The 13,990-nt window shown below is 36.6% G+C and overlaps 1 protein-coding gene across 11 annotated transcripts in view; it reads left to right on the top strand.

Annotated features, from left to right (window-relative positions):
• The window catches only part of LOC106876392 (SMAD family member 4), a 175,643-nt gene extending 161,653 nt beyond the window's left edge, over positions 1 to 13,990 (top strand). For all 11 annotated transcript variants that reach the window (XM_014924911.3, XM_014924910.3, XM_014924909.3 and 8 more), the window contains 5 exons: positions 4,428 to 4,466; positions 7,060 to 7,243; positions 8,790 to 8,958; positions 9,580 to 9,718; positions 10,378 to 13,990. In XM_014924911.3, coding sequence (XP_014780397.1) covers positions 4,428 to 4,466; positions 7,060 to 7,243; positions 8,790 to 8,958; positions 9,580 to 9,718; positions 10,378 to 10,607 — 761 coding nt within the window. In that variant the 3' untranslated portion in view covers positions 10,608 to 13,990. The remainder of the gene's footprint in view (positions 1 to 4,427; positions 4,467 to 7,059; positions 7,244 to 8,789; positions 8,959 to 9,579; positions 9,719 to 10,377) is intronic.

Genomic DNA, 13,990 nt, shown 5'->3' with positions numbered 1-13,990 from the left:
CCAAAAAATATCTCCCTCACTCCACCCAGTAAATTTTTCCCCCTTAACTTTATTTAAACAACTGCACTTTTCAATTCTCATAATACAACCAACTCTAATCTAAATATAATCCCTTTTCTCTCTCTCTCTCAGCTTTGCACTTTCTGTTCTGTTTTATTTAATTCTAATCCACTAATCCGTTCTTTTTCTCTCTCTTTTATTTTCAATGTTTGTCTTTTTGTTTTATATGTTGTTTTTTTTTCCTTTTCTTCCTAATTTTAATCTAAATCTAACTTTTGTTTAAATCCATTTGAAATGTCTGACTTTTTGACATTGTTTGCGGAGAAGTGTGTGTGTGTGTGTGTGTGTGCGCTCGTGCGTGTGTTTGTTGACAATTTTATTGTTTTAATGTTTTCAGTGATATGACTTCACCTGTTCCCCACTCTGCTGAAATAGACAGTAGTAGTAGTAGTAGTAGTAGTAGTAGTAGTAGTAGTAGCAGTAGTAGCAGTAGTAGTAGCAGCAGCAGCAGCTGACTCTGGAACAGTGGTTCTCAACCAGGGTCCACATGGCCCTTGTGGTGGTGGTGGTGGTGGGAGGAGGCCTTATAAGATTTTGTTATTCAAATTTATGGTTATGCTTCTGGTTAAACCGGTTATACTTCTACAATACAAAATAAATATTCTAACAATTTTTTTTTTTTATACAATTTAAAATAATCTTTAATTATAAAAATGATTATATTTTTTTTTTGAAAAGAACATTGAATGGGTACAAGGGTCCAGTAGGGTAAAATAAGGAATCAGAGGGGGTCCATAGGAAAAACACGGTTGAGAAACACTGCTCTCGAATAAGCATGAGCAACCTTTCTTGAGAAGCTGGCCACATAAGATCTAGTTCATCATTAAGTCGGCCATACTACTACAAAAACGTCATGGCAGTTTTTTGTTAGGCGTACCATTCAGAAACTCCTGCCAGCCACAAATTGCTCACGGCTGCTCTAGAAAGTGCATAGCCTTACATTGAGGCCCTTTTTGATGTTCCTTTTTTCCTAGAAAGTGGAGCGGTTTTTAAGGGCATGAGCTAAGTTTAAATTGTGTTTATGCAAAATTATGTAAAAATTGTATTTATAGCTAAATTATACCCATTCAAAATTGATATGGTTACAAAATATTGTATGAATGCATAATTGTGATAATTGCAAAATTGCATTCGTTTAGAATTATATTTGATTATGAAGTTGTATTATTGTAGTATTATTATATTAAATCAAAAAAAAAAAATATTAAATATTAAAAAAATTTTTTAATTCTATTATTGCTAAATTACATTAATGCAAAATTTCATTAGCACATAATTATATGATTACAAAATTGTGTTAATAAAAGAGGCTTAATATATTGATTTAAAAAAAAAAAAAGTTCTGCTAATTGCATAATTGTATCAATACAAATGTTGTAATAACTTGAAATTTTATTGAGAGTAAATTGGACCACAACAAATGGCTGGATGATAATGTCGCAGCAGTAGTAGTAGTGGTGGTGGTAGTAGTAGTGGTAGTAGTAGTAGTAGTAGTAGTAGAAAGAGCAAAGCAACTAACGTTTCATCCAATGATTAAAATGGGTCTTTTTTCTGTTGTTGTTGTTGTTGTTGTTGTTGTTTTCTTTTTCAAACCAGTAAAACAGAAATTATATGAAATTTCTTTTGCGTGTGTTTGTGGTTTCTTGTTCTGCATTTTTGTAAACTGGTAAATTGTACATTGTGTAAGTATAATTATTGAAGAATGGATAAGCCTACTCAAAATTTTGTTCTATAACCCCCACCACCACCACCACCACCCACCTCTTTATCTCTCTCTCTCTCTCTCTCTCTCTCTCTCTCTCCCCCACCCCAACACCAAAACTAAATTCTGTTCTCTGAAGCAGGCCAATACATCTAACCTCATTCGTCATGGTTGTTTGGTTCCCCTCAAAAACTCCTTGTGTTAAATGAACCGGTGACAAATGAGTAACAGAACATACATGAGATTAAGATAGGGTAGTCATCACATGATGTAATCCCCTATCATGCCATATTCCTGTTGTAGTGGGAATAAACTTAACTTCATCTCTGCCAGCTTCCCAGTAAAGTGGTGATGAACAACACACACAGAAAAAGAAGATGCAGCCATTTCTGTCCTTTAGTTTGCTTGCAATCATTATTCCTGAGCTGTATATGTAGCTACTTCTTATTTTGCTCAGAGGCCAGGTGGAGGATGAATTTAGACACAGGGGCTCACTCAGGTCTGAGAGGGTTAATACAGATATGGGAAACTTCAGTTTATCTCTGTCTTGCTTAGGGCTGCTCACCCACCCATTTCACAAATCTAACGTGATTCTATATGAAGGTGAAAATTAAATGATTATTGTGCAAGATGATTTAAATAGCGATTAATTAATTAGCTGTACTATTACATTGAAAATGAAATATTCATTAAAATCCCATCCTCTACAAGTAGATAAGTATGTATTTTTTTACACGTCAGTGACCATGTGTGTGTGTGGTTTGTATTTTCCTTTTAATCCACAGTGAATTCACAGATTACAATAATTCTCCACTCCTAAACAATATTTCAAGCCAATGAAGTTACACATATTCCTTTTATTCTTTTACTTGTTTCAGTCATTTGACTGAGGCCATGCTGGAGCACTGCCTTAAAGGGTTTTTAGTTACAGAAATCAACCCCAGGACTTATTTTTTTGTAAGCCTAGTACTTATTCTATCCGTCTCTTTTGCTGAACCGCTAAGTTATGGGGACATAAGCTCACCAATATCGGTTGTCAAGTGATGTGGGGTGGCAAACATAGACACAGACATACACTCTCTGAGTGGTTGGCGTTAGCAAGGGCATCCAGCTGTAGAAACTCTGCCAAATTTAGATTGGAGACTGGTGTTGCCATCCGGTTTCACCAGTCCTCAGTCAAGTTGTCCAACCCATGCTAGCATGGAAAGCGAACGTTAAACGATGATGATGATGATGATGATGATATATATATATATATATATATATATATATATATATATATATATATATATATAATAAAGTAAAGTTGTGGAATACCGTACGAGTGGAAATATATATGAAAGAAGGTTTGAAAATGCACTTATTTTTTAAAAATATTTATTTACTTAACCGGTTTCACTTTTTTAGAAAAAGATTATCAAAAGTCTTTGAGAATAATAAAAAATGTTAAAAAACAGTTCGAGTATTAAAATGCATATATACATTCTTTGATGATAAAATATATTTAAAGTATAAAGCTTTGTATGAACTTTGTATTGTTACATACTGATTATCACACATTCTCTGATAAGATGAAAATGTTAAAAACAGTGTATGAAAATACACATATGGAAAAATACATATACATATTCTTATACATATTCTTTGACAATCGAATAAAGTTGAGGAGGAACTGACCTGGCTTTTTTCTCTTGTGTATATTGAGGGAATGTTTTACTGTCTTAAGAGACAGTATGACGTCATACTGTCTCTTAAGACAGTAAAACATTCCCTCAATATACACAAGAGAAAAAAGTCAGGTCAGTTCCTCCTCAACTTTATTCGATTGTCAAAGAATATGTATATGTATTTTTCCATATGTGTATTTTCATACACTGTTTTTAACATTTTCATTTTAATATCAGAGAATGTGTGATAATCAGTATGTAACAATACAAAGTTCATACAAAGCTTTATACTTTAAATATATTTTATCATCAAAGAATGTATATATGCATTTTAATACTCGAACTGTTTTTTAACATTTTTTATTATTCTCAAAGACTTTTGATAATCTTTTTCTAAAAAAGTGAAACCGGTTAAGTAAATAAATATTTTTAAAAAATAAGTGCATTTTCAAACCTTCTTTCATATATATACATATTTATTAAATAGGCTCCTTTCAGTTTCCACCTGCCAAATCCACTCACAGGGCTTTGGTCGGTCTGAGGCTAAAGTAGAAGACACTTGCCCAAGGTGCCATGCGGTGGGACTGATCCCAGAACCATGTGGTTGTGAAGCAAGCTTCTTACCACACAACTATGCCTTTTGTTATTTATTGGAAGCGATACTACTACTGCTATTTAATGAACATGTAGTTCATTATATATCCATCCATCTATCTATCTACCTACCACATACTGTTTCCTCCCACCTCTCCTCCTCTCTTCAACACATGTTTTCTTTATCTCTTTCACTGGTGCTCATTAAAAATAGTCTGTGTAGTTGTTTTTGTTTTGTTTTGTTTCTTCTTGTTGTTATATACTTCAGTATTTTTCCGTAGCTGACTTGTTCCCGCCCCATCCTGATATTACTATATGTCTGAGAAAATATATGAGCAATTTCTACCATGTATATATCTAAAATAACATCAATGTTTGTATCTTTATATTTGTTTTTTAACCAGGGAATAGCAATCAGTTACCTCCCCTGACAAACCAACCACGTAAGTTTGATATTTTTTTTTCATATTCACTATCATCATCATCATCATGGTCACGTTTTCAATATTGCTTTAATTATAATTGTATAGTTACCGAAATATGTATGTAATGTGGTGTGAGTGTGTCTGTCTTCTTTCTCTCTCTCTCTCTCTCTCTCTATGTTTTATTTATACCTGTGTGTGAGATTATTTCTTCCTTTCTTTTAAGTCTCTCTCTCTCTCTCCTCACACACACACACACACACATAGTAAAGTTTATTTGCCACCAGGAGGTAGCAGTCCTATAAAGGACATGTGTGTGTGTGAGAGAGTGAGAGATGGTTTCTTGATAAACAGCATCAATTTTTACAGTTCTGTAAATAATAATAATAATAATAATAGTATTTTATAAGCTTGAAGCTTATAAGTGATTACTGTGCAATGACTAAAGAAACTGGTCTAATAATGGGGCATATAAAACCTCGACAGAAAAAAGTATGTTTTCCTGTACTGTACCACAAACGTTGCTTAGCCCTTTAGCATTCAGATGACTCTGTCAAGTGTAATGCTTATCATTCACTTTGCTTTGAATTAATCACACATTATCTTTTAACCTCTATATTTCAATAATGTGACTGCTTAGAATGATATTGTAGGGTAAGTTTGAAATGTGATTGGCCATATTTGGCTGGTTTGAATATAAAACAGGTGAACTTACAGCCTGATATGGCCAGTTTAAATGCTAAAGAGATAAGCTTTCTATATATATGCTTCAGCTCACAGAACAGATGCATTACACACATTTGTACAACTCTTGGCTCGGCTATATTTCCCTAAACAATAGAAACAACATATAAGCATTCTAATCGATACCTCTAATAGTTGTGCCAATCCAGCATAGAGACTCTGGAAGGATGAACAGCAGAATTTACCTTGGCTGGATTTGAACTCAGAACTCAAGGCACTTCATCCGGTGCTCTCATGACTCTGCCAATTCTCTGCTTTGTTGTTGTTGTTGTTTGTTCTTTCTCGAGCCATGCCTGGCTTATACGGGCCAGTTTCCCAGTTTCGTTGGCATGTAGGCTCCGCACCTGGATGGGATGCTGGTCCATCGCAGGTGAGCTGTTAGATGCAGGAGGAAAGAGTGAGAGACAGTTGTGGTGAAAGAGTCAGCAGAAGTTCACCCTTACCTTCTGCTGGAGCCGCATGGAGCTTAGTGTTTCGCTCATAAACACACACATCACTCGGTTTGATATTGGAACCTGCGATCCCTTGACAGTGAGTCCACTACTCTAACCACTAGACCATGTGCCTCCACAATTCTCTGCCTTACTGACATGACATTCATCATCATCATCATCATCATCATTATTGTGTGTCTGCTTATGATACTGCTATGGTTTGGGCAATTCAAAAAGATCTGATGAGCCAGAGGACTGTGTCAAGCTCCAATATTTGCTTTGGCATGGCTCCTATGGTTAGATGCCAATCCTAACGCTAACTAGTTTTCAGAGTGTCTTGGATGCGTTGGTCATGGCACCAGTACTAGTGAGGTCACCAAGTAACTTGCAAAAGAAATCCCTTTGATAGAACGGAGGGGTAGTGGGGAGGGAGGTGGTTTTAATGGTAGGTGTTGAGAGGTTAAAAGATGTTAGGGGTACAGGAATAGGTTTCTTGCTAGAGAGGAAACATGACTATCCTTCATTACGTAAGGGTGGATGGGAGCAACTGTGAAAAATATATATTGTCTGTAACAAAGTTTAGAAAACAAGTTTTACCTTGAAAATCGAGTAATCTCTCATTACCGACATGAAATGGAAGATGAGTTCGTTAATCCAGTCTGTTAAAGAGATTATTGTTAGCAAAATGAAACTAGAATACATCAACAGCTGGCTAATGTCAATAAAATGATTAATGAACCAATTGTTGAGTCACCACCAAGACCATCACTGACATCATCATCATCATCATCATCACCATCACAAGTACATTTTATGTGGCACTGGCACCTGCAAGACAAAGACTTCCCAGCTAGGAGAGTGAGTAGGGGGCATGACCATAACAGACATGCCCCTACTCACATATTGTTTGAAATAAAGGGGGATGGTCGTGGATGTAATGCTTTGAATTTATATCTTTGCTATTTTTTCACACCACACAAGTGTATTATACTATATTCCAATACATATTGTTAACTTCACATCTCGAAAATAATAAGGTGTCTGAATGCTTCTACCAGGAGTCTTGTCTGCTAAACAACAACATGTTACACTTCCTCGTAAACGAAAGTTTTTTGTACATTTTCTGAAAACTAGGTGAGATGGTCGTTTTACGAATGCGTTGACTAAACTACTGTTTGCTTACACCAACTATAATATGCTATCCTCTTTTCTATGGTACACCTTCATACAAACTCTAGACTGAAGCGTCCTGAATATGTTTTCTGAAAATTTGGTGAGATGGTCATTGTTGGAATGTTTTGATTAAGTGACTGTTTGCTACACACCAACAATAATATGTCGTCCCTTTTCTGCAGTACTCCTTCATACACGGTGTAAACTCAAAAGTCCTCTCTCGTCGTAATAAAATATTCTCTTTCTTCTCCTTCAAACTGCAGCTCCAGAGTTTTGGTGTACCATTACCTACTTTGAACTGGACCAACAAGTCGGTGAAACCTTCAAAGTTCCTTCAGGGTGTCCAAGTGTTAAAGTAGATGGCTACACTGACCCATCAAGTATTGACCGGTTTTGTCTTGGTCAACTGTCCAACGTACATCGGACTGAAGCTTCAGAACGTGCTCGGTAAGTGAAACAGAAAAGAAGCACCTTGCCTGCTTCGGCATCTTTGTTTAAAATAAGGCATCCTATATATCACTATTCCTTATTCTACCTCTCTCTACCCATTTGATATAAGCGTTCAGATCTCTACCCATTTGATATAAGCTTTCAGATCTCTCTACCCATTTGATATAAGCTTTCAGATCTCTCTACCCATTTGATATAAGCTTTCAGATCTCTCTACCCATTTGATATAAGCTTTCAGATCTCTTCCCAGTCTATTTGGGATTTATTTTGAGGGCTAAAATTCTAGCCATCCAAAATAGATAAAATCACTAGCAGTAACATATTGAGAGCAAGTTAGTCAGCTTGAACCTAACCCACTTTTCTTACAAATTTGTGGTCTGATGTAAAAATTAGAAACTGTCATTGCTATCCAAAGTTGTAAGTCAGTTTTGTTATTTATTGGCCAAAACAATGGTGTGCCAAGTCAAATGTCCTATAATCAGGGCTTATGAGAGTGTGTGGAGGGGACAGAGATCAAAAAAGAGCCTAGGCAGCCAAGAAGACGTTCTAGGTATTTCTGGTGGGGAAGAGGGACTCTACCTTTTGAAATTACTTTTGGAGGACTACAGAACTGTGTCCCCATTAGTTTTTGGGTTCAGATCCTGCCAGGATTTTTTCTTTTTAACTTTTATTACTTCAGTATTGATGCATATTGAATCAGTAAAGTACTATTTAATCAATTAAACATATCCTCAAAACATTTCTGGGTCAGTAATACATATTAATGTTGTTGTTGTTGTTGTTAAAGGAAAATTGGCAAAATTAGTTGTCAATGAACAACTAGACAATGTGACATCATAACAATCAACAGCGTAACATCATAATGTTTGATAGTATGACACTATAACAATGGACAGTATAATACCATGACATTCAACATTGCGACATCATAATGTTTGACACTGTAACAATGGACAGTGTTACACCATAACATTCAACATTGTGACATCATAATATTTGACAGCTCGACACTGTAACAATCGACAGTGTAACACTAAAGCAGTCATCAGTGTGACATTATAACAGTCAGTAGTGTAATACATAAAATTTGATGGTATAACATCATTACAGTCAATAGTGCAATAGAGGAAGATATGAATTAAGGAAGAATTGGCTGCTTGCAATAGAAGCCTAATCTTTTCAAATAACATCCTACATTCTTTAAAAAAAAAATGCACATTGTACCAAATAGGATGTTTATGGCTGCTTGATCAGAACTGACCTCAATCAGATCAGACCAACAACATCATCATCATCATCATCATCGTTTAACGTCCGCTCTCCATGCTAGCATGGGTTGAACGATTTGACTGAGGACTGGTGAAACCGGATGGCAACACCAGGCTCCAGTGTAATTATATAACAGCCAGCTGTCTCCCTTTGTGAATGTAACTTTACCCATCTTCCATTCATCACCATGTTTCCTGCCTTCTCTGTAATGTTCCTGTTGTGTCCTCAATCCTCATTCCTCCTGGTAATGGTTCCCTACATGTTACATTTACAGGTTACACATAGGCAAAGGTGTACAGCTGGATTGTCGGGGTGAAGGTGACGTCTGGATTAAATGTCTAAGTGATCATAGTGTGTTTGTGCAATCATATTACCTCGACAGGGAGGCTGGTCGAGCTCCAGGTGATGCTGTCCACAAGATATATCCTGTAGCATATATCAAAGTAAGTATTCTCTTGGCTCTTGGGACATCATATTGTACTCTACTAATATAATAGGTTGAATGTAATGCATAGCATGTCATATCTTCAGCAATATATATATATATATGCGCGCGCACATACACACACATGTATTCATTGTGTTGCTCACAAATAACACTCATACACATATACGAATTAATATGGCGCATACACAGCAAGGCTCACATAGTAATATATTTATACATATACACCATCATCATCATCCTTATCATCATCATATAACGTCCGCTTTCCATGCTGGCATGGGTTTGACAGTTTAAAATAGAGCTGGCGAGCAGGGAGCTGTCCAGATTTCAGTTGTCTATTATGGCTTGGATTGGATTGTATGGCTGGGTGCCCTTCCTTATGTACAACAAGCTTATTTCAGTATCTGTCTACCAGATCCACTTGCAAGGCTTTGATCAGCCCAGAGCTATAGTAGAAGGTGCTTGTCCACGGTACCATGCAGTGGGACTGAACCTGAAAACTTACAATTGAGAAGCAATCTTCTTAACCACACAGCCACCCTTGTACCTATACACATACACAAAAATCACGCACGCACACACAGAGTGACATTAGTCTCTTATTTTCTCTTTGAAGGTATTCGATATACGACAGTGTCATTGTCAGATGCAACAGCAAGCAGCCACTGCTCAAGCCGCAGCAGCTGCACAAGCAGCAGCCGTCGCAGGTAATGTGCCAGGGCCTGCTTCTGTTGGTGGTATTGCTCCTGCTGTAGGTAAGTATCAAGGTGCTTTATGATGCACCTTTCATGTTTATACCTGACCTGTACAATCTCCACCCCCAAATCAACAAGACATTAATTAGCAAATGTGTGAGAACTGTATTGATAACGCAATATCTCAGGTGTGATATTTTTTTTTTCTTCACAGGATATTCATTAGGAAGTGAGGTATTTTTAATGTAGTTTTTTAACCCTTTTGTTACCATATTTCTGTTAAGATGCTCTGTGTTTCTTTCAGTTAACTTCAAATATAACAAAGAATTTAGTAAAATAACTTAATTATCATTTAGCTAGTGTTAGGAACATAAATTGAGACTAAGGTTTGGTGAAAGATTTTAATTCAAAACTTTTGAAAATAAGATATTTGTACGACAGAACCAGAGGCTGTTTCAGCCGGGTTGGTACCAAAAGGGTTAAATTGTGAGTGAAACTTCCTTGGCATATTTCACTCATTAACTCATGAGTGGAACTTTCTGGTGTGAACTCATGAGTGAACATTCACGCTCATGCCTATTGGATGAAACACTGGGGTCAATGTAATCAACTATTCCCCCCCCCCCCCTCAAAAAAATTCAGGCTTTGTGCCTATAGTAGACAGAATTATTATTATTATTAGAAACAGTCATTATTAATGTTATTTCTTTTCTCTGCAGGTTTATCTGCTGTGGCTGGGATAGGGGTCGATGATCTACGTCGCCTGTGCATCCTGCGATTAAGTTTTGTGAAAGGCTGGGGCCCCGACTACCCACGCGCTAGCATCAAAGAGACGCCCTGCTGGATTGAAGTGCAACTCCACCGACCTCTACAGTTACTTGACCAAGTCCTGCAAGCTATGCCACTTAGTGATCCTCGACCGACTCGACTGATTCCATGGATGAATTGATTGGTTGGTCGATTTATTGAACATCCTTCCATTGACTCCATCTCTCCCACCACCACCACCACCACCCCTCCAACTCTTCCTCGTTACCCACACACACATACGTACATACACACACACATATATATACATATATATATATATATATATATCACATATATATATCATATATATGTCATATATATGTCATATACACAAACAAACACACACACAATCATATGAATATGGTTTCAAATAAACAATTACAATAACAACAACAACAACAACAGCAACAACTGTTACTATAACTGCAGCAGCAGTTCCAACAACAGTAACAACTATTATTACTACGACTACTACTACTACTACTATTAGTACAATAAACTGCAACTGATATTACAATAACGACTACTGCATCAACAACAATAATACATTCGAAAATTAAAATAAAATTAAAGAAAACGTAAAAGAAAAAGAAACGCTCTCTTTCTGGTGTCTCCTCATTATTTTTTTAAATGACTGGGTTTTCTTTGTTTCCAGGGAGCATGGGTGTGGGTCCTTTGTGTGTCTGTTTAACTGTCTCTTCTTGTTTGTGTAAGCATGTCAATATATCTGTTTATTTGCCTCTGTGCATTTGTATGTCTGTTGATCTGTGTGCTTGTTTGTGTGTATATGTATGTATCTGTAATTTTTGTGTCTATGTATGTGTGTGTGTGTGTGTGTTTTTTTTAGTGTCAGTCTACATATGCATTTGTCTATTTTCCTTTCTTTCTACTTTTATATAGACTGGTTTGTAGAATCTGTCTATCTATAAGTTTATCTGTCTCAAAACCCTCTATCTTTCTATCAAAATATTTCTCTTATTTCTCAGTGCTAAATGTGTGTGCATTTATTTATTAGTCTCTCTCTCTCTCTCTCTCTATATATATATATATATATATATATATATATATATATAATCTGAAGTGTTATATCCATTATGGCCAATCTTACCAGTCATTTTCGTGCTAGCCATTCAATGGAGTGTTAAGTAACAATCTGATTATGTAACCCTGCTCTCACCTCCAACAACAGAGAGCTGGCACCATATTCCATTCCATAACAGCAATCTCTGATGGGCACAGGGTTACATAATCAGATTATTAATTAACATTCCATTAAATCCCAAGTGTGAAACTGATTGATAAGATCAGCCATAAGAGATATATAATACTGCATGCTTCAGATAACATATATATATATCATCATCATCATTCTTTCTCCCATTTATTCTCTTCATTTAGCAACCTTTCATAGTGGCATCTCCAAGTCTCTCTCTTTGCAGATTCATTAAATACAAGTGAGCCATCATCCATGCAGGCACATTTCTCTCCCGTCACATCACGATTCTCTCTCGCACACTGTCTTACAACACGAAACACTTCAAGTCTTTAGTCCTCACAATGCAGAACATTGGCAACTTTTTTTCTTATCTGCTTCCCCTCTGGCTAAGTAAACTTGTTTCCAAGCTTCCCTTCTGGCGATCTGATACAGGTCCCTGCTATCAATACACTTCCAGTCCTTCCATGCCTGTTTCTTTTCTCTAATGGCCCTGTCATCTACATCGTTCCACCACCATGTTACCTTAGGTTGAGAGGGGACAAATGCAAGAGTATGGCATGCTGGGCAAAATGCCTAGCAGTATTTTGTCTGCCATTACGTTCTGAGTTCAAATTCCGCCAAGGTCGACTTTGCTTTTCATCCTTTTGGGGTCGATAAATTAAGTACCAGTTACGCACTGGGGTCGATGTAATCAACTTAATCCCTTTGTCTGTCCTTGTTTTTCCCCTCTATGCTTAGCCCCCTGTAGGCAATACAGAAATAAGAAACTGAAAGAAACGTGTTGTATATGAATGTGTGTGAGTGTGTACCCTTGTCTAGACATCATGTGATGGTTGTAAATTAGCATCACCACCATACAAGCAATGTTGTTCATTTTCATTCTTGTGTGACAAACATGTCTGATCATGGGGAAATATTAAATTGCTTGGAAACAAATGAGGATTCACAACAGGTAGGGCATTTGGCTGTAGAAAATGTATCTCAACAAATTTTGTCCGGAGAAGTGGACGTTAAATGATGATGTATGTATATATATCTTTTTGCCTATATGCTTACTTTACTATCTACCTCTCTATGTACCTGTCTCTCTTTCACACACACGCACACACAAATATATATGTTTCTATGTGTTTCTCTCTAATTAAGCATCTTATCTGTTGTTTGTCTTCTTGTTTATCCAACCACCAATATATGTTTAGCTATTAACCTATTTAGGTATCTGAAAAAATATTTATGCCTGTCAATATCTATGGCAACAACTATATATTTCTCTCTCTCTCTCTCTCTCCCTAAATATATGAAGGAGTGCTGAAAAGCTCCTGGCTTTAAGAGTATTGCAAAAGACCTGGTTAGAGACCTAACACTCCAAGTTCTTTTACAGGTCTCAGAAAAACTGAAGGACCGCTGCGATAAGTGTGTGAATGTGAAAGGGGAATATGTTTAATAAAATCATAATTGACCGATCCTCCTGTATTTTCTTTTACCCAAAACCAGGAACTTTCAGGCACCCCTTGTACATGAATGTGTATATATATATATATATATATACACACACACATCTGTGTAGCTATCAAATTGTCTACCTAACTATCTATCCATAGTTTCTTTCTCTTTGTTCATCCATTTGTCTGTCTAAATAACTGTCCATCTCTCTTGCCTCCCTCCTTCTCTCCTAGTTAGTTCACATCTAGCTTATTTACCCCCCCCCCCCCACACACACACACTCATCCCCACCCTCCCGTTCTCTTTGCTATCTGAATAAATGTCAAGGAAAGAAAGATGTTTAGAGTTTAGTGCAGCCAGAAGAGACAACCACAGTTACCACAGCAACAGTCTCCTGAATTCTTGTTATATTTGTCACATCACCTGCGCACCAGACCCACCCACCCATCCACAACCACTTCTCTCTCCTTCATGTTGATATTAAACTCTGCACTCTCTTCAGTTTTATTAAATATATACATGTACACACACACACAATCTATCTCTGCCTCTCTTTCTTTCTCCTATTGACGCACAAACTATCCCTTTCTCAGTCACTTGATTTCTGTTGCATACACATGCATACACACACACACACACACTCTCATACTATCATGCAAACTCTCTCCCCTTTATCTCTCTATCTATCTATCTATTTATTTATTTCTATCTTTCAGCTGTATACAGTTGATTGTTATCTATGGTTAAGTTGTTGTTTAACCCAGGGCAGACCTGATTGAGAAAACTTATGATCAGGGATTTTTCCAACTGTAACCATTCCATATCATTTTGAAAAGTATCGTATTAAATATATTAGAGTATGA

Source organism: Octopus bimaculoides, chromosome 14 (assembly GCF_046866305.1).
Source record: "Octopus bimaculoides isolate indiv1 chromosome 14, ASM4686630v1, whole genome shotgun sequence".
Lineage (NCBI taxonomy): Eukaryota > Metazoa > Mollusca > Cephalopoda > Octopoda > Octopodidae > Octopus > Octopus bimaculoides.
Note: the sequence above shows the minus strand (reverse complement) of the source record. Positions and strands in the feature narration are given on the sequence as shown.